General features: G+C 38.2%; 1 protein-coding gene across 3 annotated transcripts in view; it reads left to right on the top strand.

Annotated features, from left to right (window-relative positions):
* The window catches only part of TBC1D5 (TBC1 domain family member 5), a 321,912-nt gene that overhangs the window by 274,196 nt on the left and 21,081 nt on the right, over positions 1-26,635 (top strand). For 2 of the 3 annotated variants that reach the window (XM_066555128.1, XM_066555119.1), the window contains 3 exons: positions 1,243-1,406; positions 15,062-15,094; positions 18,856-18,955. In XM_066555128.1, coding sequence (XP_066411225.1) covers positions 1,243-1,406; positions 15,062-15,094; positions 18,856-18,955 — 297 coding nt within the window. The remainder of the gene's footprint in view (positions 1-1,242; positions 1,407-15,061; positions 15,095-18,855; positions 18,956-26,635) is intronic. The other variant, XM_066555139.1, reaches the window with a different exon arrangement.

Genomic DNA, 26,635 nt, shown 5'->3' with positions numbered 1-26,635 from the left:
TTATTCCCTTAAGAAACTGTGAAAGATTTGATTGCAGAGAGTCACACTTAATGCTATAGGTGGTAACATGAAAGCATACCAAAAAAAGAAGAAAGGAAAGAGGGAAACATAAACCCTCTCATCAGAATAGCCATCAAACAAGAGATAGGGAGAATTCTTGAGCATTAGCTTTTTGTGCTATTTAACTTTTTCCCAGAATGGAAAACTCTGCAATTTCATGGAGTCATTCGAGCTTGACTTCATCATACACATGATAAAAAGATTTTTTTAAACTAGCATCTGTCCTAAGGCAACATTTTTTTAATGAAAGTTGATGAAAACTGACATACTGGAGTTTTTTTCCTCCTGGAAAAATGAAAACAAAATTTTGATTTAAATATTTGAAAACACTTTGTAAGCCTCAACTAGAAGAAAACTAGCCTTATCAGAGGCTGCCTGATGCATACACTGCCATGGTGATCCAGCCCAGGCTTCTCCCTACCTGTCTTCACTATGATAGTGGACAATGCTGGATTCATTTCAAAAGCTCCATGAAATGACAAGAGGTAACTATTAAGTAGACTTCATCAAAGTGTCTGTTAGGTGGTGATGGCCTTAAAATTTGAAGCATGAGAGCTTATGTTTATTTCCAAACTTAACTTACTTTTTCTCTTGCTTCAAGTCTAAATATTGTGATCTAGATCTTCAGTGTTCCAACCCACTTTTGGAATCTGAAGTTCTTGTTAACATTCTTTGCCAAGCTTTATAGTTGGGAAAAACTATTTCCATTGTAGTGTTGATGATATCAGATTTATTTTTTTTTTAGTTTTATGAGATGGTACTTTGCTCATTTTGCCACACAGGGCTTGAAGTTCCTCAGTCTGTGGATATATTAGCGGGGCATATAATGAGGTGATATTTATTTTTTTATATATATATATGTGTGTGTGTGTGTATATATACACACACATAATTTAGCATATATATAGATACAGGTGTGTACTAGATAGTGTATGTTTGTGTATATATCTATATATACACAAAGATTTTGTGTTCTTCTCTCATACAGAAATTAAGTTCCATGTGAGAACAGTCCTTCAATCTCTCAGTGCATGCTGACACACTTCAACATTTCATTCTGTGTTGGGCTGTCTGTGACTCTCAGTCAATGTCAGTTGAAACAAGGAAGTATTTGTAGTATTTGTGGGAAAAAGGAAATGCCCATTGATTAACTGTTTGGGTTTTTTTATATTTGCTTTACAGGCCAAAGTTCAAAAAACATCAGTTCATCTCCAAGCATAGAGAGCTTGTCTGGAGGACGTGAATTCACAGGATCTCCACCTTTGTCTGCCTCAAAAAAGGATTCCTTTTTCAGCACCATCTCCCGCTCTCGTTCCCAAAGCAAAACTATGAGCAGAAAAGAGTCGGTGGGTTCTTTTAATTTTTGAACTATTTTAATGTCACACTGCATTAACTTACTCGTTAGAGACACTCATTTCTTCCATACATTGGGCACTTGCACTTGGAAATGCTTCCCTAAGCACGCATTACTGGCCAAAGCAGAAATAAGCCATTTCCACTTTTTGTGTTGAGTGACATCTCCCTTATGGCTTCCATCCCATAATGGCTTCCATCCCCTTACCCTGCCTGAAATGAAACTGTGCAAGTGCCTGTTGCCTCTGAGAAAGACGAGAGAAGTCCTGTAAGATTTTTTGCTTTCTTAGACTTTTGAGGTAGTCCTGAAGTTAATAAACAGTTCAGTGGGAAGCTTGAATGCTCAGCAGATCCAAACATGTCCATCTGTTGTCCCTGAAATTCCTTAATACATCAGAGGTTTCCCAGTGTCTGTAGCATCTGTAGTCTGCAGTCACAGTTCTGATTTCTTGTGCAGCTCTGACCTTCCATTTGGTCACAAGAAGCTAGTATTTAAACAGATTGTTCTCATCCAAGAAAATCAGCTCTTATCATGGGTATGTTCCAAAGAAATTCTCATCCCATCCAAGATATTTTAGGAGCACTACTTCAATAAACTAGGTATGCCATGGAACATGAGGATTTTTGTTTATTCTCTATACACATTTCCCTTTGTCTCTCTGCTGACTAGAAAACAGTTACATAGTAGATGTAATAAGTTGTATTTTTTGTAAGGTGAGGGCGCAGTGGTTTTCTCAATTCTTTTTTCAGAAATGTAGGCTCATATAACTGCCTATTGATTTCAACATGTAGGAATTGTAATAGTCAAATTTCTGTTACAGCATTCTTCAGGTGTTCAGATTGCACTGAAATTTCATCTGAACTTCTCAGTGCTTTTTACTCTAAACAGAAGAATCTTTATTAATAGTCACATCACGTTTTCAGTTTGATATTCAAAACATTCTAATGAAATGCACAACTTTTTGCAACTTTGTTCAGTTTTTGTTCACTGAATGAGAGTGTTTAATTCTTGTTCCAAATGTTTTACTGCTGTCTAAAGAAAAGCTGTGTTTTGTGGTTAGTCAACAAGAAGCTATAATTTTGGTTTGTGACCATTTAAAACATGTTGAATTTAATTTAAAGCTAAAACAACAATTTAATTTCTTTCTGCTTGTCCTCATGAGTTGAAGAAAAATAAATACAGCAGTATTGAACTTTTCTTTTTATGTGGCTTAACAAGATCTAAATACAGCTTTCATTTGCAACTTTTATCCAGATCAGAACTTGGGGGTTTTGCACCAGTAGAGTTGAAGAATAATTCCATTCCTCCTTAGTTCTCTAGTAGAAGACAGGAGAATTTACCATTATATATTCATACTTAGTTAAAATCCATTTATTAGTAGCATGTTTCTTTCAGGTAAATAATAGCCCAAATTTGGGCTATTATATTAGTGCTTTCATGAAGAATTTTGGATAAAGAATTATGCGTTATAACAGATTTGTTGTCATTATGATAATTTTTAGTGGATTGTTAATCATGATAAATCAGGGCATAAATTTCCAAAATAATTCTTTAAACTGTGATATGTCATTTATATTTTAGCATTTTATGATTAAATAGCTGGAAAAGGTTTTAGGCTATCAAAATCCATTTCCTTGGGTTCAGTTTTGGACTGACCCTTAATATAGGCAAACAGAATTTGTAGCAGATCCAAGAGGAAAAGCTTTGTTTAAATCTATTTTCTGTTGCACAAAAAAATGTTGGTTTTTCTTTTCCTGTAAATTTCATGGTACGTCATTTTCCACATAGAGTAGAAGACCCCAAAGAGTTTTTCCTGAGGTCCCAAAGTAGTTGCATCAGTAGTCTCAAGTTGAACAATTGCTTCATCTGCAGCTGTTTTCTGGAAGCACAAGGCTTGAAAATATAATGGATCCACATTGTTTTATTTATCAAACTGAACTGCTTTACATTTTTAATCTTATAATTATACAAATTATGTTGTTAAGTATTAGGGAAATTACCTTTGTTGAAGCATTGCCATGCATCAATCTCTTCATAAAAAGATGGTTTTAAAATCAGTTATTCTTGGTGTGGCAGATGAAAGATAATCCATTTTCTTTTCATCCTTGTATCTCTAATACACTCTTTTTCCAAGCAAAGTGGAAATTGAATGCATACATAAAAATATATCCTTTAACATGCAGTTAAAATAAGTGATTTTGACAGACCAGAGGACATTACTGTAATGGTGTCATGGGATGGACAGGAATGTCATTGTCACAGATTGCCACCTGGAGTGCTGTGTCCAGCACTGGGCTCCCCAGCACAAGAGAGATTTGGGCATACTGCAGGAAGTCCAGCAAAGGGCCACAAAGGTGATGAAGGGGCTGGAGCATCTCTCCTCTGAGGAAGGGCTAAGCAAGCTGGGACTGATCAGCCTAGAAAAGAGAAGGCTCAGAGGGGATCTCTCCTGTGTGTATCAGTATCTGGAGGGAGGCTATAAAGAGAACAGAGCCAGGCTCTTTTCAGTGGTGCCCAGTGACAGGACCAGAGGCAATGGCCACCAGCTGCAACACAAGAGGCTCTGTCTGATCATCAAGGAAACTTTTTTTTTTTCTCTTGAGAGCAGCTGAGCTCTGGCATAGGTTGCCCAGGCAGATTGTAGACTCTCCATGCTTGGAGATATTCAGAAGCCATCTGGACACTAATCCTAGGCAGCCAGCTATACTTGGTGGCCCTTCTTGAGCGTGGGCTTAGGCAAGATGAGTTTCTGAGATCCCTTTCAACCTCAGCCGTTCTGGGATTCTGTGAGAGCATAAACACTCACAGAGGAATGTGACATGTCTAAATTCTTTCTTTCCTAAAGCCAGTCCAACAAATTGAGCTTTATCTGTGAGAGTTGCAATCAAAATTGTTCCTTAACTTGTTTCATTGCCTCCAGGACTAAAATGTGTCCATTTCTCATACTAAGGCTTTCTAAAAGTTAGAAACATTTGGGTTGTATTTATTCTTCTATGTATTTATTTCCCCTCAGATGCAAAGATCAGTGGAGTGATTTATTTCTGTTACCAGAAACAGATGTCCCCTGTTTGAAATGAAATGAATCTAGAGCCTCAGGGGTGAATGCACAATATCAGTTCATGTTTTGGCAGCCCATGGCATGCTGATGTTTTTGACATTACTGTTGAGTGGCACAAAGCTGTATGTTAATGTGAGGTCCACCAAAAGGGTTTGGAAGCCTGTTTTGTGCCCAGCGTTGAGAGGTTCCCTGCTCTTTTGTATCCTTTGTGGCTTTCTGACAGGAATAACTTAAGCAGCAGTTTCTGGAGCTGTCTTCCTGTAAACAAATACAGGAATTTTTAATCTGCAATGCACTCTAGTGCCCACTATCTTCTGAATGGCTCAGTCTTGCTGGAATAAAATCCTACAAAATTCCCTCTCCCAGCATGCCTACTGCCCTCTACTTTTCGGTGGAGTTGTGAAAAAAGGTGAATTTGTGGTCCATTTATTTCTCATTATGTTTACTTTATGACTCATAAATCATTAAAGAAAGTCTACCCCTCTTTTTAGCAAATAGCAAAACTGCTTAGACATTGATTCTGGCAAATATGGTTGGCTGATCCCAGTTTCTGGCAGAATATTGTGTAAATTGCTTTCAGACATAGAGATGTGCCAGAGAGGAAACTTCTGAGTCAAACAATATAAACATTTTTAAAACTTTCTTTAAAGCAAAAAAAAAATTAGGAAAATGTGGATTTGACTGAAAATAAAGTTTTGATTTGGAAAAACTTTGTGTTTTAATAAGTAAATTTCTACATAAAAGGTTTCAACTTAAGACAAATCAAATTACCCATTTGGAAAATACATTAGTTAAAAAGTTCCCAAGAGGGAATCATTTCTAAGGAAAATCTGGAGCAGTTTATTTTCTTTACTAAAGTAATTTGCAAACACGGTCAGTCAGAATCCTCATTTCTTCACAAAAATATCCTGAACAGAAGTGTCATGCATTATGCTGGTTCTGATTGCACAGACTTTTTAATTAAATCAAATTTGACAACATATGCTATTGTCCCCACAAGCGTGTATAAACAACTGTTACTGTCTGTAATTTACGTAGCTAGTCTGACTGATTTGGAGTTAGTTATGAGTACCCCTACAGGTTAGAAAATTAATGTATGCCATTATTTTCAATTAAATAGGCATCTGCTGAAGTGATTTAAGAGCCTCAGTTTAAGCATACAAGTAGAGGTGGTATATGAAAACCAACACGATAAGAAGATAAATACTAGAAAACCACACAAAAAAAACCATGTATGCAAAAATTCCTCTGAACAAGAGCATGCCTTTTGTGCATGGTACACATCTTGGAGATGGTTTTTATTACCATATATCTTTTCCCTCACTGTTACTTTTTTACTTTTTTTAGAATGTTTTAAGCAAAATACTTGTGAGTTCAGACTTACCAATGCCAAACATTTATTTGGAAGTACAAATGCTATGATGAAATGTCCTTTTTTTGTTAAGCATCATAAAATGTGCCCAGAATAAGTTAGTCTGTGTACATCAGCCAATTCTTGATCAGTATATTGGATTTGTTACGCCTGAGGTTAAAGACATGTTGATTATTCTCAATGCCATTAAGTTTAAAATACTTTAGTGCCTTAATGTTTTGACTGTAGTTTATAGTGGAGGACATATGTCTTCCTTATTCTGATGTGACAGGCCAATTCTGACAGAAAAAAAAATGCAACTTATTTAATATTCCAGTGCCTGTCTAATTTTAGGGTTAGATGAAAAGAATATTAAATTTCAGATGCTGACAGGTCACATGAACAGAGTTCATAGAAAAACCTCTGAGATATTTTGGAACTATGGTTCTTTTCTCGGTTGCCTTCCTCTGGCTTACATGACATCCTGTAACTCAAATTAAAGAGCTGAAAACAGTAGAAGAAAAAATAAATTGCCTTTTATAGTTTCTATTTGAAATACTTGCAAGTTTCTTATAATTTAGTAAAGCAACAGCTGTATGCATGAGTGGCAGCTTTGAATCCTAGAGCTCCTTATCTTTTTTTGAGTGATTCATTTCAGGGAAAAGAAACTGTACTGTGATAAAAACAGGAAGTTAATTGCTTAGGAAAAAAAAATGAATAAAAAACCCAAGAGGCTCTGCAGTGCTTTTTCTGTCATATTACTAGCAATAAACACATATAGAGAACAGACCTGTGGGGCCATTTGGAATATTTTAAAAATGTCAGTGCAAACTTATCTTTCTCTGGTACAAAAGATTCAGATACATGTAGGTGAATAATATTTTCCAGTAACTTCTGCATAGAAGCAGAATGATGCCACTTGAAAAAGGCAGTAAGAACATTAAAAATTATTGGGCTGCACTTTGAAACTGTCAGGAAGAATTTTAAAATTACAAAAATTGTGAATGGATGAGACCATCATCAATGTTTACAAAAGGATCAAAGTGATTGAGGACACAAGTGTGACACTTCACAGCAGTCATGGTACCAGCAGAGGTACAGGACTTACTCTGTCCATCCTCTTTCCATACATTAATCATGAAGTTAATGTTTCAGCATTCCAGTGGGAAAGAAAAACATATCAGAAATTCTGTGTTGGTAGCTTGAGCTGCCCCATTTTCCTTTTCAGTGCGAATTCCGTCTCTTCATCCTGCTCTTTTAAGATAACAGCATGAAATTACTGTCCATTTCTGTGCAGAGCTGAGAGACCTGCACTGAATTCTCAACAAAAACATGGATGTGGATGAGACACATGCCTCTAAACCAAGCTGTTGTTTTATTTGGGAGTTTTTTGGGCGGAAAAGGTTTCTGTGTTTGGAAGATTTTCTTCCCCGCTGGAATAGGTTGTGGCTATGCATTTAATAGCTTGATTCTTATTTTTGTCTGTGTTTTGTTAAATCAAACAATTCCCTATGAAAACAACAAGACTTGTACTTCTCTTATTTTAACAATGTGGTATAAATGGTGTATATTTATAGCCCCTACATAATCACTATACTTAAGTTTTACCTTCCTTAAACTCTGAAAAATTAGAGATTCTAAAACCCTTAAATAAATAATCCTCCTCTGGTCTACATCCTCAGTCATGTTAGGAATCATAGCAAAGATCAAATACATCCAGCCTAACCAGAGGAAGATTTAGTGAAACTATTTTTGCAACTCATGCTTAAAAAGAATTGAGTTTAACAAAGGGTGTGCTTTGGGAGACCTTCATAAAGGACTGTTTATGTTGAACTGTGTGTATTAAAAAGCTTATTCAGGCAGCAAAATCAAGAAGCATAATTATATAAGTACATAACAACTTAACAACTCTTTCAGTAAGGTTCAAGTAAATATGATAGTGTTTCCCTTTCTCATTTCTCTTACATTTGCCACAGTGGACTTATGCAGTCTTAAAGGCCAGCAATGTGTGTAACATGGGCAGAAAGTCCCTCAGATGTCATAGTGAAACATAATGGAAGATATGGGATTCTCATTTGCCTCTGTGTTTATTTATAACTATTTCCAAAATGCTTACAGCCATACCATCTAAATTAATGTATGCCTTTTATTATTTATGAAGAAATTTTCCAATATTCTTAAGTCAACAATCTCAACAGCAGCAGTGAGAGAAGCCTTTTATCAGCATTTCTGTTCAAATGGATAATTTCTAGTACCCTACAGCTCTTTCTCTTCTTATCTATTCCCTTACCAAGTGGAATACCACCTATTCATACATACTCAGCTGTCCAGTGCCTACCCATCCACAACGAGTTATGCCCAACTTTTTGCATTTCCATGGATCTTGCAGATTTTTAATGGGTTTCATTTTTAAACTGTCTCTTGGCAGTCCCAGAGCACAGTGCCAGCAGGTGGACTTGTGCAAGCAGCAGGTAGATAAGTCCCCCATGTCTTGTGTCTGTTTGCAAAAGAGATTTCTTTTCATCCCCGCTTTTTTTGTCTCTGGGCAGGAGCTTTCTCCATTAGTCGTATTTATCCTTCCTCATCTTCCTGCTAAGGAAAAATTGTCTGACCACAGAAGCAGAATATTTTTAAGAGGAAAATGTATCCAGGTTAGATGAAAACAATTCTTCTCATACTCCAGTAGTACAGTTGCTGGTTTCTAGCTCTGAACAGTGAGGCTGGTGCACCTGGAACCTGTTCCAATAATAGGTTCAACAGTGGGAGCTGCTTTGGAAAATTCCCAAGCCCGTGGTCCTCTGCCACTAACATCTCCAGGCAAGGTGGGATGTGGAAACTGAGCTGGCAAATTGAACTGTTTAAGATGGAAATTCAACAGCAGGACCTGGTGATTAGAAGCTGTTAGCCAGAGTTTCAGCTATTTTCAGGACTTTAATTGAAATTAAATATATCTTTCAGGTTGTAGGGAGATTCTCTGAGGCACCCCCTTTCATTTTCTTCCAAATTTCTATATATTTTTAGCTTTTTTTAGAGAGACAGCAAATCAAATTAATTGATAATCATACATCAATGCAATAAAATAGCTATTTTGCCTCAAGTTCACCAATCTTAGTAGACTTTATAAATAAATATGGATGGTAAATAAATACTGTTTATATGTAAAGAATAATCAATGAACATGTAAACTACTAAAACTAGGGGGCAAGGAAGAGGATAGTTATTCCACTTTGGAAGAGAAATAATTGACCACAAATTCTTGTTTCTTATATTTCAAGAACGCTACAGATGCATAATGCAGTAAAATAGTAATTTTTCTTGCTTTTTGAAAGTGCGGGTGTCCTCAACAAATGCTAACTCTAGAATGCTAGAAATCTGGATGTTGGAAGAGACTTCCTGGGTTATTAGTTATACAGGATCCAAGTTGCAGCCCCTTTCAGTTTTGTTGGGGCTTGATCTCTGTTTTGAGGAGCAATGTTAAGTACAGAAATTCTTATTCTTTTATTCCTTTATTATAATTTCTTGGTTCTGTTTATGTGTGCATAGCTTGTAGGAGCATCATGAGATGCAATCCCTTACTGTGTTGTTAAAAAGAGCACACACAGGAAGTAAGGATTGTATTAATGCCAAAAATATGTGCCTTTGCAGGTGAATGCCTGCTAGCATTTTAATTTATTGCCAAGTTTGTCTTGGTCTCATTCTACTTGAACATTTTTATCTGTATTATAAAATTCCTTTCTTGTATTTGATCTTTGTTTTCAATCTGATCCCCCTGAACCAAATAATTTGTTGCTGTTGTTGTGTTGGTACATAACCTGATTTAGCTTGGCTCCTTGGAGGTACAGTGGATATTTTGTTGACTTTTCCTTCATTTTTTTGTTTTATTTCCTTATTTTTTCTCAGCTGTATTCACCCCACTCCTTTCAGAGGGTTGCCACAAATATGTGTTCACAAAAGATTTGGCAGTGGCAGTTCTGTTTCCATTTCTAAAACAGATAATTGCTCTGCTGAATTTACTCCTTTGAGCAGAAGATGTTGCATTGTACCCTGAAATGTTTTAACTTTGATAGCACTAAGTTTGGAACCTGGACTTCTTGGATTACTGTTTGCCTAATTCATTTGTGCTTACTCAGATGTCCTCTGATATATTTTGAGATATACAGTACTACCAGAAAGCAAAATTGGAAAGCAACAGGTCAAAATATAAGTCAAAGTAGAAAAGAGATTAAAAATAAAAGGTTTGTCTAATATGACAGAGAAGCTGTTTGTGCTTTAAGGGTTTTGATCTAGAAAAGCACTGAAATAGGTATGTAACTATCAGAAAGTATAAAGTCTAAGCAACTGTGCTTACTAGCACTGCACAACACTAGTGAAATTAAAAGAAATTTTGAAGAATATATAAGAAAAAATGGGAAGAAAGACATTCCTACTTAAATTATCTCATACCACAATGGAATAGCAGTCTGAGTTAAAATGGTGTAAAAAAAAGCATAAGCAGGAGTTAAAGGTATAAAATAAAAACAGGGTTCATGTTTGCTGCATATGCAGTATAAAGGAACAAAACACAAGCTTGTAGAACTTAGCTGAAAGTACTGTGCTTAAAATGTTTAACATTTATGAAAGCATATTCAAAATAATAAAAAACTAGGCAGTTGTGAAAATGTAAAGAACACAAAACATGAGTTATTTGGAAATATATTAAGTGTGGGGATATTTCAATTAGCACATAGATAAATACTGTCAAACAATGGTTCAGCACAGGAAATCAATACTTAACCTCTACTTCTGCAGGAATTAGTATATGAAGGCAGTATCTGAAATTCTTTATGTCCTCCCTGGATAATATATTAATATTCACAAAATTTCATTTTGTGCAAAAATATCACAAATGCCAAAATTTTCAATATAAAAGTAACAAGATACATTTCACTTCTGATTCTGATGTGGTTGGTGCACTTTTATCTAATCATTTCACAGCCCCTTTCACACAGAAGAAACTTTCTCTAAACATCTGCAAAATAAATGCTTTATGAAAACTCTCTCAAAAATTCTACCTTTTCATCAACAAGAGTTTGGCTCCATGCTGAAGCCATGTCTAGAAGACTGACTAATATAGCCATATTGTTTCCATGTCCTCCCCATATGTGTGTCTCCAGCCATCTGTTGTCTCTTGGCTTACACCATGAAGTCCTTCAGAGAAGTGGGATTTGTCTTTATGTTTGTACAGCACCCAGCAGAGCAAGGCCTTGGGACTGTGAGTGATACAGTTTAATAACAGGTTAAATTCATAAATAAAATAAATTAAAAGCTTGGGTGAAGTTCCACTGTATTTAATTCAGTGCTCAGAAACAGGGGTTTCTGGTTTAAATGTCACCATATGCTGTATGCTGTTCTGTGGCTGGCACAGAATATTAAAAAATTATGGGGGTGTCAACCAACATTCAACTGTCAGAGATTCAAGATTATAAGGTTAAATCTTGTATTTAATTCTTGGATTAGAAAATGAAATAAGTGAAACTCCCATAAAATGGAAGGAGTAACCACTGCTTTTGACTTCAGGGGAATTTGCTTAAAATTAAATGAGAAAGCAATTTATGCCTCGCATCTGAGTCTTGTTTGACTTGTAAACTGCTACTGACATCTAAAAAGTATACTCTGTGTATAATTTATGAATAAGAATGTCAGTACTGGTAAGACTCTTAGTGAGTTCCTAACTTTAGGATTTCCATATATCAATCTCGTTTTTCCCATTATTTTCCTCTAAATGTTTTGAAACCTCATCAAAATTATTTTCTAATTTGCCCTGCCAATTTGCCAAGAGCTATAGGATGTTTCCCTGAGTGCTCTTACTATGAATACTGAAAAAACTGAAAATGTGACTGGGCAATTTAATATAAGAAAAGTAGCTATTAACTACAGGAAAAAACAAACAAGCAAACAAAAAAAAACCCACACCACCTCGAGCTCAGGACATCACTGCTGTCCAAATCTGTATAGTCTGGAAGAGTATTCTGGTCAGTACTGTTCCATGTTTATGTCATGACATTCTGTTTTCTCCACATTTCACCCAACCCATTATTGACCAGCATCAGAACAGGAAGACTGAGCTTTTCTGCCAGCTCAGTTCTGTCACTGGTTTGGGGTTTTTTTTATGTTTCAGCATTAGTGCTTAAATACCTTAAATACCTTAAATACCTTTAAATACTCTTTTCTTTGAAGATAGTTTCTTTTCCACAGCACTTAGCACTTGATGGTGCTGCCAAGTTAATTCTTATTCAGGATTCAAATTTAAGATTAATAGAATTCTGCCATTCTGAGCATTCATGAATGAAATGCTTGGACATACATTGTTGTAAGCTTTGACAACAGAGTTTGCTTTCCTTGACTTTTCTACTTGGGTTAAACAGACAAAAGTATAATTTTTCTTTCATCTCCTAAATAGCAAGACTGAAAACTAAATGGTATTGTGAAAGAAAGGCATTACAGTCCTGATTTTCCGTGTTTGTTTTTATCCGTTTTCCATAATTCTGTGTTAAGCTACACGTCATTTATTTGGGAGAAAATTTGTTTAAACTGATAAAAGCAATTTTAAGAAAGAGTGGCTTCCTTCCAAAACTGTAGGTCATCAGACCTTGTAAAGGATACCAAATTCCAGTGCCCCTACCCATGTCTGCAAACCATATTGCAGCATGTAAAGCCATGAGCTGTAAAGGGAAAGGATTACAATGCCAAAAGTGTAAAAGTTTCTGTTCTTGACTATACTGACCACTTTCCATTTTTTTTCCTGATGCAGTAAAATTTTATGGAAAATGGGGCATGGGGAAGCATTGCTGATCTCATTATGAGCTCAGGAGAAAAGGAAGGATATAAAAATTTATTTCCATAGCTCTCTTTGTAAAGGTGAGAAGATAGATGAAAGGAAGGGTAATAAAAAACAAAAGAACAAGCTTTGGACAAATGGAGAGTACCAGAACTGCATAGAACGGAGGGGAAATAGCAAAGAAATGTCAAAAAATTAATCATAAAGGAGTTAGTTCTCATGGCAAAAGGAAAAAAAAGGAAATGTAACAATATAAGCAAAGTTCTATATGTGGATAAGAAGAAAGAGAAATATGACAAACATAAATGTAAGTCAAGTTTTTTGCAGATTCAGTCTTGCAAAACTAGGAAAATAGTCAAGAGATGTATATATGAAGGCACTCAAATAGAATCTTGATTTGACTGGATCTATAAATTCTAGTCTGCTTAATATTGTTAGTGAAATGTAAATCGATGTAGTATCACAAATAAATTACTCCCTTTTCATTCTCCTGTTAAGTTCCAGATGTTAATGGTTATCTGTAAGGTTCTACATCATCTGCGAGGTTGAAGGTGTTTCATAGTTTTTTAAGAACCCTGGAGCTGAATTTTCAGAAAGTATTAAGTTGTTTTTCTGCAAGATTGCATATGTCAATTTGCAGATCTTGGTCTCCTATGTCTGATGCAGTGATTCCTTAGTTTGATTTGCTGCTTGATTTGCTACTCTTCCTCATAATGCAGCTCCCAGTATTAGAAAATATTGAGCTTTACAGAACATGTTGTTTGGTAAATTGACACTGATTTTGTATTTTGGTTGAATGAGTTGGAATCATTCACGTGTTTCTGGTGCTGTGTGTGTCAGGCCAGCTGAAGGGGCAGTTTCAGCTGAAAGGTTGGTCCAGACCCTACTGGACTTCTCCTGACTTAGGTTTGGCCTGTTCAAAGAATTTATAAGTCTCTGTTCATGCATAAGAGAGCTCAAATCAACACTGCTATATGTACACAAAATAAAAATGGTATCCAGGCTACTCATTTTGCTAGCACAATGAAAAGTTGCACGTAGAGGAAAGTGCAGTGTATATGAGAGCATCTGCACTATGCTGGCCATAAATCAGTTGTTTCATCTAATACTGCTAAAGAATTTGATGTTAGAATACTGAAAAAGGTCATTTTTCCTGAGGGTATTTATGATTTAGCTGCTTACCTGTACAGAGCAATCTTTGAAAGGCACTGTGAAAAGATTAGTCTTAGAAATGTTGTATAGAAGAGACTTCTGCTTAAGCTGCTACTTGGAATAGACAGTCACTAGCACCGGGTCAGGTAAGTGACTTTGAATAGAATCTACCTCCTCTGTAATCTCTTCCAGTGCTGCGCTGCTCCTCTAATGAAGAATATTTTCCTAATGACCAATTTGAACCTTCCAAGGGGCAGTTTGGGGCCACAGTGCCTTCTGTATCATCTGTGAAGAGTTTGATTCCATCATCTTTGTCACTTCTTGTAGTTACAGGCTCCCAGTAGATACCCCTTGAGCTCCTCTTCACCAAGATAAACAAGCACTGCTCCTTCAGCCTCTCCTCCAGACCTGTAGGCTTCCCAGCAGCCCTGCACTGGGTCCTCTCCAGTTTCTCAATGTCTTTGAACTGCAGGCCCAAAGTGTTATTAAAGGCAAGGGCTCACAAGCACTGAGTAGAAAGGGGTGTAATGGCTTTCCTGGATCTGCTGACCACATTGCTCATAATGTAACTCAGTGCAACTGTTTACATTATTCATTATAAGAGAACTTATCTCTTAGTGGCTCAACAGCTGCTGTAGCCTCCATTTCCTTTTCAGCAGATCTGAAACAAAAAGTTCCTTCCCTGTCTGCAGGGGTGCATTGGGATTTTTCTTCTCAGGTGCAGAATTTTGTGCTTACAAAAATTTCTAAAACAGAAACCTCAGAAAGGCTTCTCTTGCCTAGGCTTCCTGTGTCTCATGGTGTTTGTGAGTTGAAGTTCCACCAGTCAGAACAGCAGCCACACCTCCCAGTTTTGTATCTTCTGAAAATCTACTGAGTAGATTCTGTCTCTTTATCTGAGCTATTGATGAAGAAACCGAACAGTGTCTTCATAACAGTCCATTTGTACTCATTTCCAAACATCAACTGGACATCAAGCTATTGACTCTGTTCTTTAAGCTTGGGATTCTGAACAATCCAGCCTACCTACAGTCCTTTCAATAAGCCCATACTTCATCATGTTATAAGTGACAATGCTTTTGGAAATGTGTCAAAAGCCTAACTACAGTAAAACTCCATTGCATTCACTTCCCTCCCTTCCTCTGCATGCTCAGTCATTTTGTCATAGTGGGCAACCAGGTTGGTCAAGCATGATTTGCTCTTGGTAAATCCTTGTTGACTTTTCTTGATTATTGTCTTGTCCTTTACATGTTGGATATTGATTCCAAGAGGACATGCTCCGCGATTTTTCCAAGGACTAAGGTGAGGCCAGCCATTGTATAGTTCCTTAGATACCCTCCCTGACTCTTGTTTAGTATGTGTGTAAAATTAACCTTTCTGCAGTCATCAAGGATGTTCTGTAATAGCAGTGATTTTTCACAGGTGGTAGCCAGTGGTGTTGCAATCACCCTGTCAGTTTTTTCAGCACCCATAAGTGTATCCCATGTGGTCCCATGTGCTTGAACACACACTGCTTCTTCAGGTATTCCCCATCTTATGCCCTTCCCCCCTCCACAGCCATTCCTCTCCTCCCCAAACAGTACAGGTGGGGGTCTGGGAAGAGAGTTGGCCTAAGTGACTTCCAAAAATGGATTCAAGTGCTGCAGCCTTTTCTGTACCGTGTGTCATTGTCTTATCTCCCTTAGTTAGCAATAGACCATTTTCCTTGAATCTCCTTTTGCTGCTCTGCATACATATAAGATTACTTCTTGTTACCCCTTAATGTCCCCCATTAATTTTTGCTCCAGATGGGGTTTTGTCCTTCCTAGTTTTGTTCATGTGCCCAAACAATGATTGTGTGCCTGTCCTTTGTTTCCTGCCATTGTTTCCACACATGTGCTCTCCATTTCCACCATTTCCACCTCCATATGTGCTTTTCCCATTTCAGTTCATTAAGAAGCTCGTTACTCAGCCGAGTGGACCTTCTGCCTACCCCGTCTGTATGTGCCAGCTCCTCATGTATATCTGAGTTAGGTCCCTGTATTGTGGCAAAGTCCTCCCCCCTAGATTAGCACGTCTGTTCACAAAGATTTCTTCCCCATCTTTGCCAGGTAGACCTGTTCTCTAAGTTGTCTGTCCTCATCATACTGGGAGCCACAAGCAAAATAGTTGAAGCCCAGCTAATGCCAGCAAGTATGTAATCATATGTGGGCTCCCTTATACACCTGCTGCTCTCCAGGCTTTTCCCTTTTTCCATAGGATTGAAGAGAAACACCAGAGGGGTTCCTGTCCCCTTCACCCTTGCTCAGGAGCCCTACAGTCACTTTTGAACTAAAATGATTTCACATGACCCTGTCTTTGGTGAATGCATGAATAAGCAGGAAAAAAGTCAGAACATTAGGTGACCCCAAACAGTTTTTTGTAACACCACAAAGGAAGGCTCCAAACAATCAAGAAACCTCCCTAGGTGACAAGTCAGGCTTGAAGAGTCACCAGCCACACACTGTCACTCATCACTTTCCCTTGGTAGTGCTCTGATAAAGTGTCCAGCCTGAATTCTTCCTCTGAGGGAGCTTGTTCTTACCCTTCTGCTGCCAGAAGTCACAAGTTCACAGTTCCGTCCCTCGTATCAGTGCATGCCTTCTTCCCACTGTATCTTGCCTCAGTTGCACCTTTCCTTTCTGTTGCATAAAGTTTTACACCTGGAAAGGTCTTGTCAATCACCTGTCAGTCACCCCAATGCAATAAACACACCTGCCTCTTCTTACAACTCCTCACCTGCTGCTGTGGAACCACTACAGAGCAAAGTCCCCATCAGGGATCTCACTCTCAGAGTGTGCACAGAGGTTGTTACAGCACCGCTGGTGACAGCAGAAGTTGAGGTTACTTGTTGCAAGTCATCACCATTTGGGTGTTGTCTAATTGTGCAAACAGCCCTGGGTCTCTTGTCTGTCAAGTGCCAAGTTCAATGTCTTGCCTGTTTGCCCATCCCATTGCACTCCTTGGTGCCCTTCCCGCAGTTGCCAAATAAGCACGGAACTACAAAGTTCGTTTAGCCTTGTGCGAGATTTCCCACTTGGAAAGGAGACGTCTTGCACTGTCTCTGACTCCCTGACCACAGTTCCCTGCTTTGTGCCTGCTGGGTCAGCTGAACACTGCTCCTCCCCATGCTGGTTCCTAGTGAGCGGAAAGAACAGGGGATGTAGTTTAATCAGTGCTGCTCTCACTTGCCAAGAGAAGAGGTACTGTTGTATAACTGAAAAGGTCAGTTTCAGACTCTTTTTGGATGGATTCAGCTGTCCAAAAGCATTTCAAGATCAATTTATTGCAGTTCCCAAGTACAAATAAAAAAAAATAGTCTAGGAGACATGGAAATATTTAGTACAAGAAGTTAAATTTTCTTATTCACCTGTAGGAGATAAACTGGGGTTCAATTACTGGCTAATGATTTTAGAATTTGATTGTGTAATTTTATAGTAGAATACTCAAATATTTTCACTTTTCTCTGTCTTACAGCTGCACTTGCAGTGCCAATGGTAGTTTAAAATTTATGGTAGATTATTTCTTGCAGTCAATAGCTGTTTGTACTAGAAAAGGTGCTCTGCAGGAACATCTCTTGAATAGAAATGTCAATGCAGATATGCTTGTACAGGCCGTGACAGAACTGCAGACTTTGGATGAGGTCACTCAGCAATTCTAAATTGGCAAAAATCCCTTTGAGGTCTAAGTGGTCAAAGTATGAGGATAAGAAGAAAAAGGTGAGAGTATATAATATAAAGAAATAGCAAGGAAAAATATTTCATATCTATTAGGTGCAAGGAAAAGGCGTGTAGGCAAAAAGTGATAAAGTGATAATGCTACAGTTACGTTGCTTTTTATTCATCAATTGCTTTTGGATTTATGATATATTAGTGCAAAGTTTCCTTTACTTGGTTCTGACTTTGTTTCTGATGGAGATTAATATCACTTATACCTTTAAATCAAGACTGACTCATTCTATTTATACTTGCTGATCAATTTTGGGGGTTTTTTTCATTTGAAAAGTAATTCTCTCTCTAATGCTCCGTGATCTCCATCAAACAAGACTGTGATAGAACTGCAAAGCTCCAAAGAAAAACAGGAAGCTAAAAGTTACTTTGGCTTTCTCTGAAAGTATCTTTAATTCAATTGCATACTTAAATAAAAGCCTGCTTAATACTGTTTATGACTTAGCTTTGAAGGAATTTTTCCAAAGGAGTGGTGACCTTCCTCTGTAGTATGGTCTTCAAAGTCAAGACTGGATGGATTTGTAAACCAGCAAACAAACACATTCAAAGAGGAATTCTTAGCTGAGATAGTTCCCATTGCTTAGACAGGGCATGTATCCATAGCTGGGTACTAATGCTTCTCTTGGGCTTTAAAATCAATTTTTTTAATTCCTATTTTAAATTATGCTTGATGCATATTTTTTTTAACCTTAACTTGGTAATTTAGAGTAACTGCTTTATACTATGTGTGTTAAAAATAGTTTTCACTTAAATATTTTGTATGATGGTGTCTAAAAGTGAAGTTGGCTGTGAAGACAAGTGTAGGGATTAAATACAGATAGAGGATGATGGATGATTACAAAAATAAGTGTGCCAAAATATATGGCAGTAATGCATCCTTGAGATGCAATCCTAGGTCTCATGAAATATGTCTCTTGAAATTCAAAATAAAAAAAGGGTTTTGAAGGAATAGCTGAGGAAATTACTCTAAAAGAAATTAAAATTTTTCACATTTGTTGAGTTTTTTCAGCCAGTGCTGTGTTTGCACAAGTGAAACCAGGTAGGTGGTCTATAAAAGAATCCTGAATCATTAACCTTTCTGAGGTCAATGTAGATAGATTTTTATTTAATTCCTTAGAAAAAAAAAAAAGGAGTAGTACTATTAAACACTGAGAGATTGAAACCAAACCCTATTTCCATGAGGTGACAAAATTTTCCAAGAACAAAGGAATAGAAAAAGTTAAAAGAGGTCTAAGCATGTCAAGCATTAACCTACTACTTTCAGTCTGCATTATAGAAATTTTGGGGGTTTTAATGCTAATAATCTCTTCATTGTAGGAGGAGGAATTAGAGGCCCAGATTTCATTCCTACAAGGACAGCTAAACGATTTGGAAGCCATGTGTAAATATTGTGCAAAGATGATGAACACGCATCTTGGTAAGTGCAGTACCTTGAATTAACCTGTAAATCTTTGCAAAGGCTCTTTCGGTGTTTGTATTAGAACTAAAACAATATTTATGTAGTACAGTGCATATTATTTTATAAGCCATGATAAAGATTGAATTGATGTACTCAGTTGTTGTAACAGATGCTGCCAGCCTCTGTATCTTTATTCTGTCACACTTTTAAACTTGGGAGTAGGATAGCCACTGATGATACTAATAAGAAGTAGAGGCATTTTAGCAAAGATGTCTTTGATTTCTTGTATTATAAGAGACTTGTTGGAGCTCAAACCATGTGAACTTACAGACTTGAAGTCCACTTGCAGTTCAACAGTCCCACAGTGATACTTGATGTGTGTAGTAATAGTTGTATAATTTTCATATACTTCCATTAAATGTAACATTTTTATAATCTATGCTTACCTTTGATATGTTAAAATGTTACTGTAGGCTGGATAGTTTGATATTTTTCTCAGAACAGAAGAAATATAGTAAGATTAAAGTCAATACATTGGGAACAGAATCTGCAAATACTCCAGTCTGAAATTCTGCTTACATATTGCCAAGACAAATCTTACAAGAGAAAGTAAACAAAAAAAATTTCTCACATCAAGCATAAATGTTTTTAACCAAGTTTTGATAAAAGTGGTGGTTTTAAACGATGTTGAGCTGAACTCTAAATGTTGGTATATTTAGTTATGTGAAAAAGCACCATTGTTGAGAAATCAGGGCAAAACTGCAATAATTTTAAGATTTATTTATGGCCTGCAATATTTGAGCAAAATAAATTAAACTTGAAGATTTCAGTAGGTAGAACTAAGCATGTGATATCTAAGTTTGTCAGGCCAGAAAGTTCAAATGTGAAAACCATATTGTAATTGTATTTTCTTTCATGTGGGTGTTTTACTAGCCACTGTTACAAAGCTAGGAAAAGTTATAAATATTGTATTGCTTGAAAGTTGGGAATTACAGCCTTGAAAAGCCAAGTCTAAACCTCTAACCCTGACAGCTTTAGTCTGATGTATTGTATTGCTTTTGTGAAGACACATGACTAATGATGAGATTAGAAGCAAGCAAAGGGATAAATTATTAGCTACTGAAATGATGGGGAAAAGATTGCTGTGTCAAGAAGAAAAACTGAAGTTTCTTTCCTCTGGGAAAGAAGACAAGGAGTGTTTAGCAAGGGTATCAGTTCCAAGCATAAACATTTCACCAAACTATAGCTGCACCAGGAATCAGAATAAACCCAGACAAGGCTCCTTGAAGCAGTCTGCCTTTCAGCACTGGATTCATGAACTGAAAGCATATGATCTGTGATTGTATCTAGGAGTTAAATTCTTTTTCCCAAACATATTGGAAATAAAAGCAATTAGGGCCAGTGGTCTCCCAGAAGCACTGTGGAGTGGTTTGTTACCCTCACAGGACCAGGAAAACCATCCCACATAGTGCTTTGGCTGTGGGGTGTCCTGGCTATATTGTGACACCCCTGTAACACTCTCAGAGCCTGCCAGCCTAGTCTCTTCCATGTCTACTCCCTGTACTTCTTCACAATATTCCTGCATGTCTTGTCAACATCATGGACTATTAACTTTGTAAACTTGTCTTACACTGGTGTGTTTATATCCTATAGAGATTAACAGTTACAAGTGATAAACAGCACAAGAGAGACAGAGACACCACCAACCTTCACAGCCTCTACACTTGTAGCAAATTTATGAGTTTGGGTATGCCCAAATCAGCCAGCAGATGATCCACATGAAGGCAGGAGGAAAAAAAACCACCACAATTCTTGCTGATGTGGAAAATCCCAGCAGGCTGTGCCAGAAAATGGATTCTCTGGTCCATCATAGAACACCCCCTGAGGAATATCTCCAGAGTCCATACACTGCTCAGGGCTTCAGAGAAGGGCAGCAAAATAAAACCCAAGAGCATATCTGGTTATTTCTAAAGGGAAAAGTTAGCAGGGGCTCCTACATCTGATTGTCCCCCAGGTATCCATTTACCCATGAAAATGGCTTTGTTTCAGAAACTGCAGAGCAGATGAGTTATATCACTCCTCTTGTAAACTGTCAAACACTTAACTTCAAGGATATTATTTCTTCCTCTTGGGCTGATTTTTTCTGACTTCATCACCCAGCTATTGGCTCGTGTAGCATTTTTAATAACAAAGTTGAAAATACTCATTTAACTTGCCTATATGCAGCGATAATCTCTCAGCACTGTCTTCGCTTAGTAGAACACTACATTTTATTTTATGTGAGTTACTTTTTAGACCAGATCATTTTTGTGGTCTTCCTTTAAATTCTTCAGGATTTTCGTATGTCTTTTCAAGTGGGTTAATTGTATCAGGACATGCTGTACCAGCACTGAGCCCAGGAAAGTGGATACTGAGCACAGGGAAGGTCATCTCTCTACTCTCCTGTGGCATTGCTCTTTTTAAACATTTGTAATGCAGCATCACATTAGGGCTCTCTGATACAGTGATAGTTTGAGGTGATAATATGTTATGACCTTTAAAATTTAGTGAATCACAGCTTTCTAAACAGAGGCATTTATCCTGTGGGTAAAATCAGGAAAGTTTATTTCCACCTGTGTTCCTTGTATTTGACAATATTAAAATTCACTTCTTGCCATTTGGCATTTTAGCTGAATAATTCAGGTAACTCTGATGTACTCAGTTTTCTTCTGCCCTTCTAACTGTAGATATAACCATCATATATTTAATGGTTGTCTAAACTGTTGATAAAAACGTGCAAATATATAAAAGTTGGGGAGTCTTACAGAACTAATTCTTTTAGCAAAGAGTTAGACAACATTTCTGTGAATTATGAATACGTCAGTCAAGCAGTCGGGCCTGCCTTTTAAATTTCATTAAGTGCTTATTCTTAAAAACCTCCCTTTTTTTAGATTGATGCTGTAAACCTGCCTTTTCAGACATTATTACTCAACCAATAGTCTTTTTCTTGTAGGATGCATTGCATTTGCAGGTCACGTTATAACAAAACAATGTTAATTCGGGTTTATAAAAATGCATATCCAGTGATCATTTGCCACAAAATTATCACAATATCAAACAATTACAGAATATTCTTCTCATGGTTTATAATGAGACAGTTGAGGATTTTTTGGCTGTCTTTTCTCAGGTTCTTTCCCTTACGAGGGGAATCCAGATGATAGTCAGATGCAGTTACTTCATTACCGAGATGATGTGTGGTAGCTGAGAAATTATCAAAATAACCATAAAATTATCTATGCTGTTTTGAGTATGAGGGACAGAATGGCAGTTTTTATTTTGTTCATATTTTCAGAGATGCTTTCATTAAATGTTTATCTCCTTCTGTAAATAAACCCCACAGTCTACAACATGGCAACGACATAATTAACTGCTTGTAATATCAGGGCATGTTACCATGGCAATGAATGATGGTTCTGAAATATTGCTACTTAGTGCTATGGGTAGAAATTAGAAATAGGGGGTTCATTATTAAAATGGAGGGAAGTCATTTTGTGATCTTGTTCTCCATCTTAGGGTTGTGCATTAAAAGAGCTTTACTTTTCTTCCCTCTCTCCCTTAACCACTGGAGTACTGCTCAGGGGAAATTCCTTTTAACACCTCCAAGGACAAATGTCAAAATTTAGGTATGTAAAATGGCAATACAGGGAAGTAGATTTTACTGTTTCTCCCACCTATTTTCACAAGTTTGTCATAGCTTTCAAAAAAAACAAATCCAGTGTGCAATTTTTCCATTATTGAAATGAAGATACATCCAAACTTGTAAACCTGTCAAGTGGCTTTGTTCACAAAATAAATGCAGAATATTACTCAGCTCGTAGTGGAAAAGGATAGTTGCCATAGCTATCACTGCTCCAGCATCATCACAGATACACTTTCTTGATGTTACTTTTTCACAAGCACTAGCCTTTTTCAGGAAATAATATTGTCATTGGTGATTTCAGAAATATGGTAATATTCTTAAGCATTTTTCTTTCTGGGAGATACTCTACTGTTAGTGCACATAAATTCCTCAAGGCTCAATAATTCAGAAAGCTATAATACACCATTTAAGTATTACAATTTTATTACCTGTCATAATGTTACTTCTTTTTTGAAGAATTTTGATTGTTTCCTCCTTTCTTGCACTATGTGAAAATAAAAGCATCAAGCTAGCAAGTGCATTCAGAAAAAGATTTTTTTTCCTGGTAACTGGTAAATGTGACATCTGTACGATGTCTTAGAGTAGATAATGAAAAACATGTCTAAGAGACATGCACACAAACAGCACTCAGAGGGCCTTATAGTATCTGCTGGAAGATTCCTCCCTTGTCCTTCACATTGGACATGGGAATGAGTTTGATGTGTTTTTTCAACATGTCTGGAGTGTCTCAAAGAACAATCAGGCTACATCCCAGGCTCAAGCCTGTTAGATGGCAGTTCAGGTGACACCAGCTAATGACACTGTCATCTGACACCATCTGCTATTCTAATATCTTTAGGGTTTGGACCATGTCCACACTGGCACACAATTAAAGTGCAGCTTCTTAACAAAAAAGTGAATTAAAGCCCTGGAGAAGTATCAGCCCTCCCCCTCCATAGGCAAGTACCAGTATGAGAGATTGTGGAGGTTCTATATTAACTTGCCAGTTTTGCTCCAGAAAGAAAAGTGCTGAATTTCAAAGTGCTGTCTCTTTATATGGGACAGGAACCAATCCATCACCACTATCTCAGACAGAAGAACCTACCATTTGTTTCCAACATGGTTTTGGACCTCCAAGTGTGGGAAAGTTTACCAAGTAATTACACAAGTAGCACAGGAAGTCCTTCCATGAGAAGCAATTTAAAGGAACATTGGTTCAGTATTAACTTGGATATGGAGATCTTTATATAGAAACTATTTTTTTGGATAGGCAATTTATTAGGTTATAAAAGTAGAGAAACTAAGGTCATTCCCCACTTGCTTTTGCTTAAGGGCAGCACCATGTAAATGCAGAAGGTTGCTTCCCCAGCTAGCTGAAATTCAGAAGCAATTTAGCTGCTTTCCTTCTTCAGAGAGCCTCAGCTAATAAACCCTGTGGATTCATACCAGTTCTGCAGAGTTAGCTCACAGGGTTCTGCACAACACCCTAGAAATATGTGCGAAGGTACCCAATTATACCGAGGAAACATAAGTCTGCCTGGTTGTATTAATTTCACCTTCATACTGTTACTGCTTAACTTGAACCAGCTGCCAGAGGGAGATTCAGGTGTGTCTCAGAAATATGTTGCTCAATATCCAGGTCTTTAAATCACTTCTTGTCTTGGAGGCAACATCACAAAAACCTCTTCAGTCTGACCCACATCTAGTAAAGCATTGTGGGATCTCAGCACATCGTTCCCAATGTCCAGAGATGCCAGGAGAACCCTTGGGGGTCTCGAAAATCCTGGAATGTTGCCAAGAGTGTCTGGTGGCTTGATTTTGATCCATCCACAGAAATAACAAGAGTTTACACAGATACACAGAAATTCTAGGTTGGAAGAGACCTTTAAGATCATCGAGTCCAACCCATGTTCTAATACCTCAACTAGATCATGGCACCAAGTGCCACATCCAGTCTTTTTTTAAACTCTTCGAGGGATGGTGACTCCACGACCTCTCTGGGTAGATGATTCCAGTATTTGACTACTCTTTCTGTAAAATACTTCCTCCTTATTTCTAGCTTGCATCTCCCTTGGCGCAGCTTGAGACTGTGTCCTCTTGTTCTGTCGGTTGTTGCCCGGAGAAAGAGACCGACCCCCAGCTCACCACAGCTACCCTTCAGGAAGTTGAAGAGGGTGATAAGGTCACCCCTGAGTCTCCTTTTCTCCAGGCTGAACAACCCCAGCTCCCTCAGTCGCTCTTCATATGGCTTGTGTTCCAAGCCCCTCACCAGCCTCGTTGCTCTCCTTTGGACACGCTCAAGCATCTCAACGTCCCTCCTAAAGTGAGGGGCCCAGAATTGGACGCAATACTCAAGGTGTGGCCTCACCAGTGCTGAGTACAGGGGAAGAATGACCTCCCTGCTCCTGCTGGCCACACCGTTCATGATACTGGCCAGGATGCCATTGGCCTTCTTGGCCACCTGGGCACACTGCTGGCTCATGTTCAGCCGACTGTCAACCAGCACCCCCAGGTCCCTTTCCTCCTGAGCACTGTCCAGCCACACTGTCCCCAGCTTATATCGTTGCAGGGGGTTATTGTGGCCAAAGTGCAGGACTCGGCACTTGGACTTATTGAACTTCATCCCATTGGATTCTGCCCATCCCTCCAACCGTTCCAAGTCCCTCTGCAAAGCCCTCCGTCCCTCTAACAGATCCACACACACTCCCAGCTTAGTGTCATCTGCAAATTTGCTAATAAAGGACTCTAAACCCTCATCCATGTCATCAATAAAAACATTAAACAGAACTGGCCCCAGCACAGAACCCTGAGGAACACCACTGGTGACTGGCTGCCAGCTGGATGCAGCACCATTCACCAACACTCTCTGGGCCCGGCCATGCAGCCAGTTCCTGACCCAGCACAGAGCGCTCCTGTCCAAGCCACGGGCTGCCAGCTTGTCTAGGAGTATGCTGTGGGAGACAGTGTCAAAGGCCTTGCTGAAATCCAAGTAAACAACATCTACAGCCTTACCTGCATCGACAAGGCGGGTTACCAGGTCATAAAAGGTGACCAGGTTGGTTAAACATGACCTACCCCTCCTAAACCCATGCTGGCTGGGTCTGATACCCTGGCCATTCTGTAAATTTTCCGTGATGGCGCTTAATATAAACTGTTCCATTACTTTACCAGGTACTGAGGTCAGACTGACTGGTCTATAATTACCAGGATCTTCCTTTGCACCCTTTTTGTGAATGGGTATCACATTGGCCAGCTTCCAGTCATCCGGAACCTCGCCAGTGAGCCAGGACTGCTGGTAAATGATGGAGAGTGGCTTTGCAAGCTCATTTGCCAGCTCTCTCATCACCCTGGGGTGGATTCCATCTGGTCCCATAGATTTATGAGTATCCAAGCATTTCAGTAGTTCTATGACTGCGCCCTCTTGGATAAAGGGGGACCATTCTGCTCCCTGTCACCATCAACCAGCCCAGGTGGGCAGGTGTCTTGAGGGCAAGTCATCTTCCCACTAAAAACTGAGGCAAAATAGGCATTAAGCACTTCTGCCTTTTCCTCATCTTCAGATACTAAGTTCCCTCCTTTGTCCAATAAAGAACAAGGGCTGGTCATACCTTTCCTTCTACCATTAATGTATTTGTAAAAACATTTTTTATTATCCTTTACAGAAGTTGCCATTCTAAGTTCAAACTGAGCTTTGGCCTTCCTAATTTTTTTTCTGCATGCTCTAGCAGCCTTCTTGAATACTTCCTTAGAGACCTGTCCCTTCTTCCAATGCTGATACATCCTCTTTTTATTCCTAAGTTCCTCCAAAACCTCCTTGCCCAACCAGGCTGGACGTTTACCCCGTTGGCTGATCTTTCGGCACACAGGGATGGTCTGTTCCTGTGCCCTCAAGATCTCTGTTTTGAGGTATGCCCACCCTTCCTGAACTCCTTTGTTTTTTAGGACTGCTTCCCAAGGGACGCTCTGAATAAGTCTCCTAAACAGGCCAAAGTCTGCCCTCCGGAAGTCCAATGCAAGAGTTTTACTGGTACTCTTCCTGA

The sequence above is a fragment of the Molothrus aeneus genome, chromosome 1, assembly GCF_037042795.1.
Source record: "Molothrus aeneus isolate 106 chromosome 1, BPBGC_Maene_1.0, whole genome shotgun sequence".
Lineage (NCBI taxonomy): Eukaryota > Metazoa > Chordata > Aves > Passeriformes > Icteridae > Molothrus > Molothrus aeneus.
The sequence above is the reverse complement of the archived record's forward strand: the minus strand, read 5'-3'. Positions and strand labels throughout refer to the sequence as shown.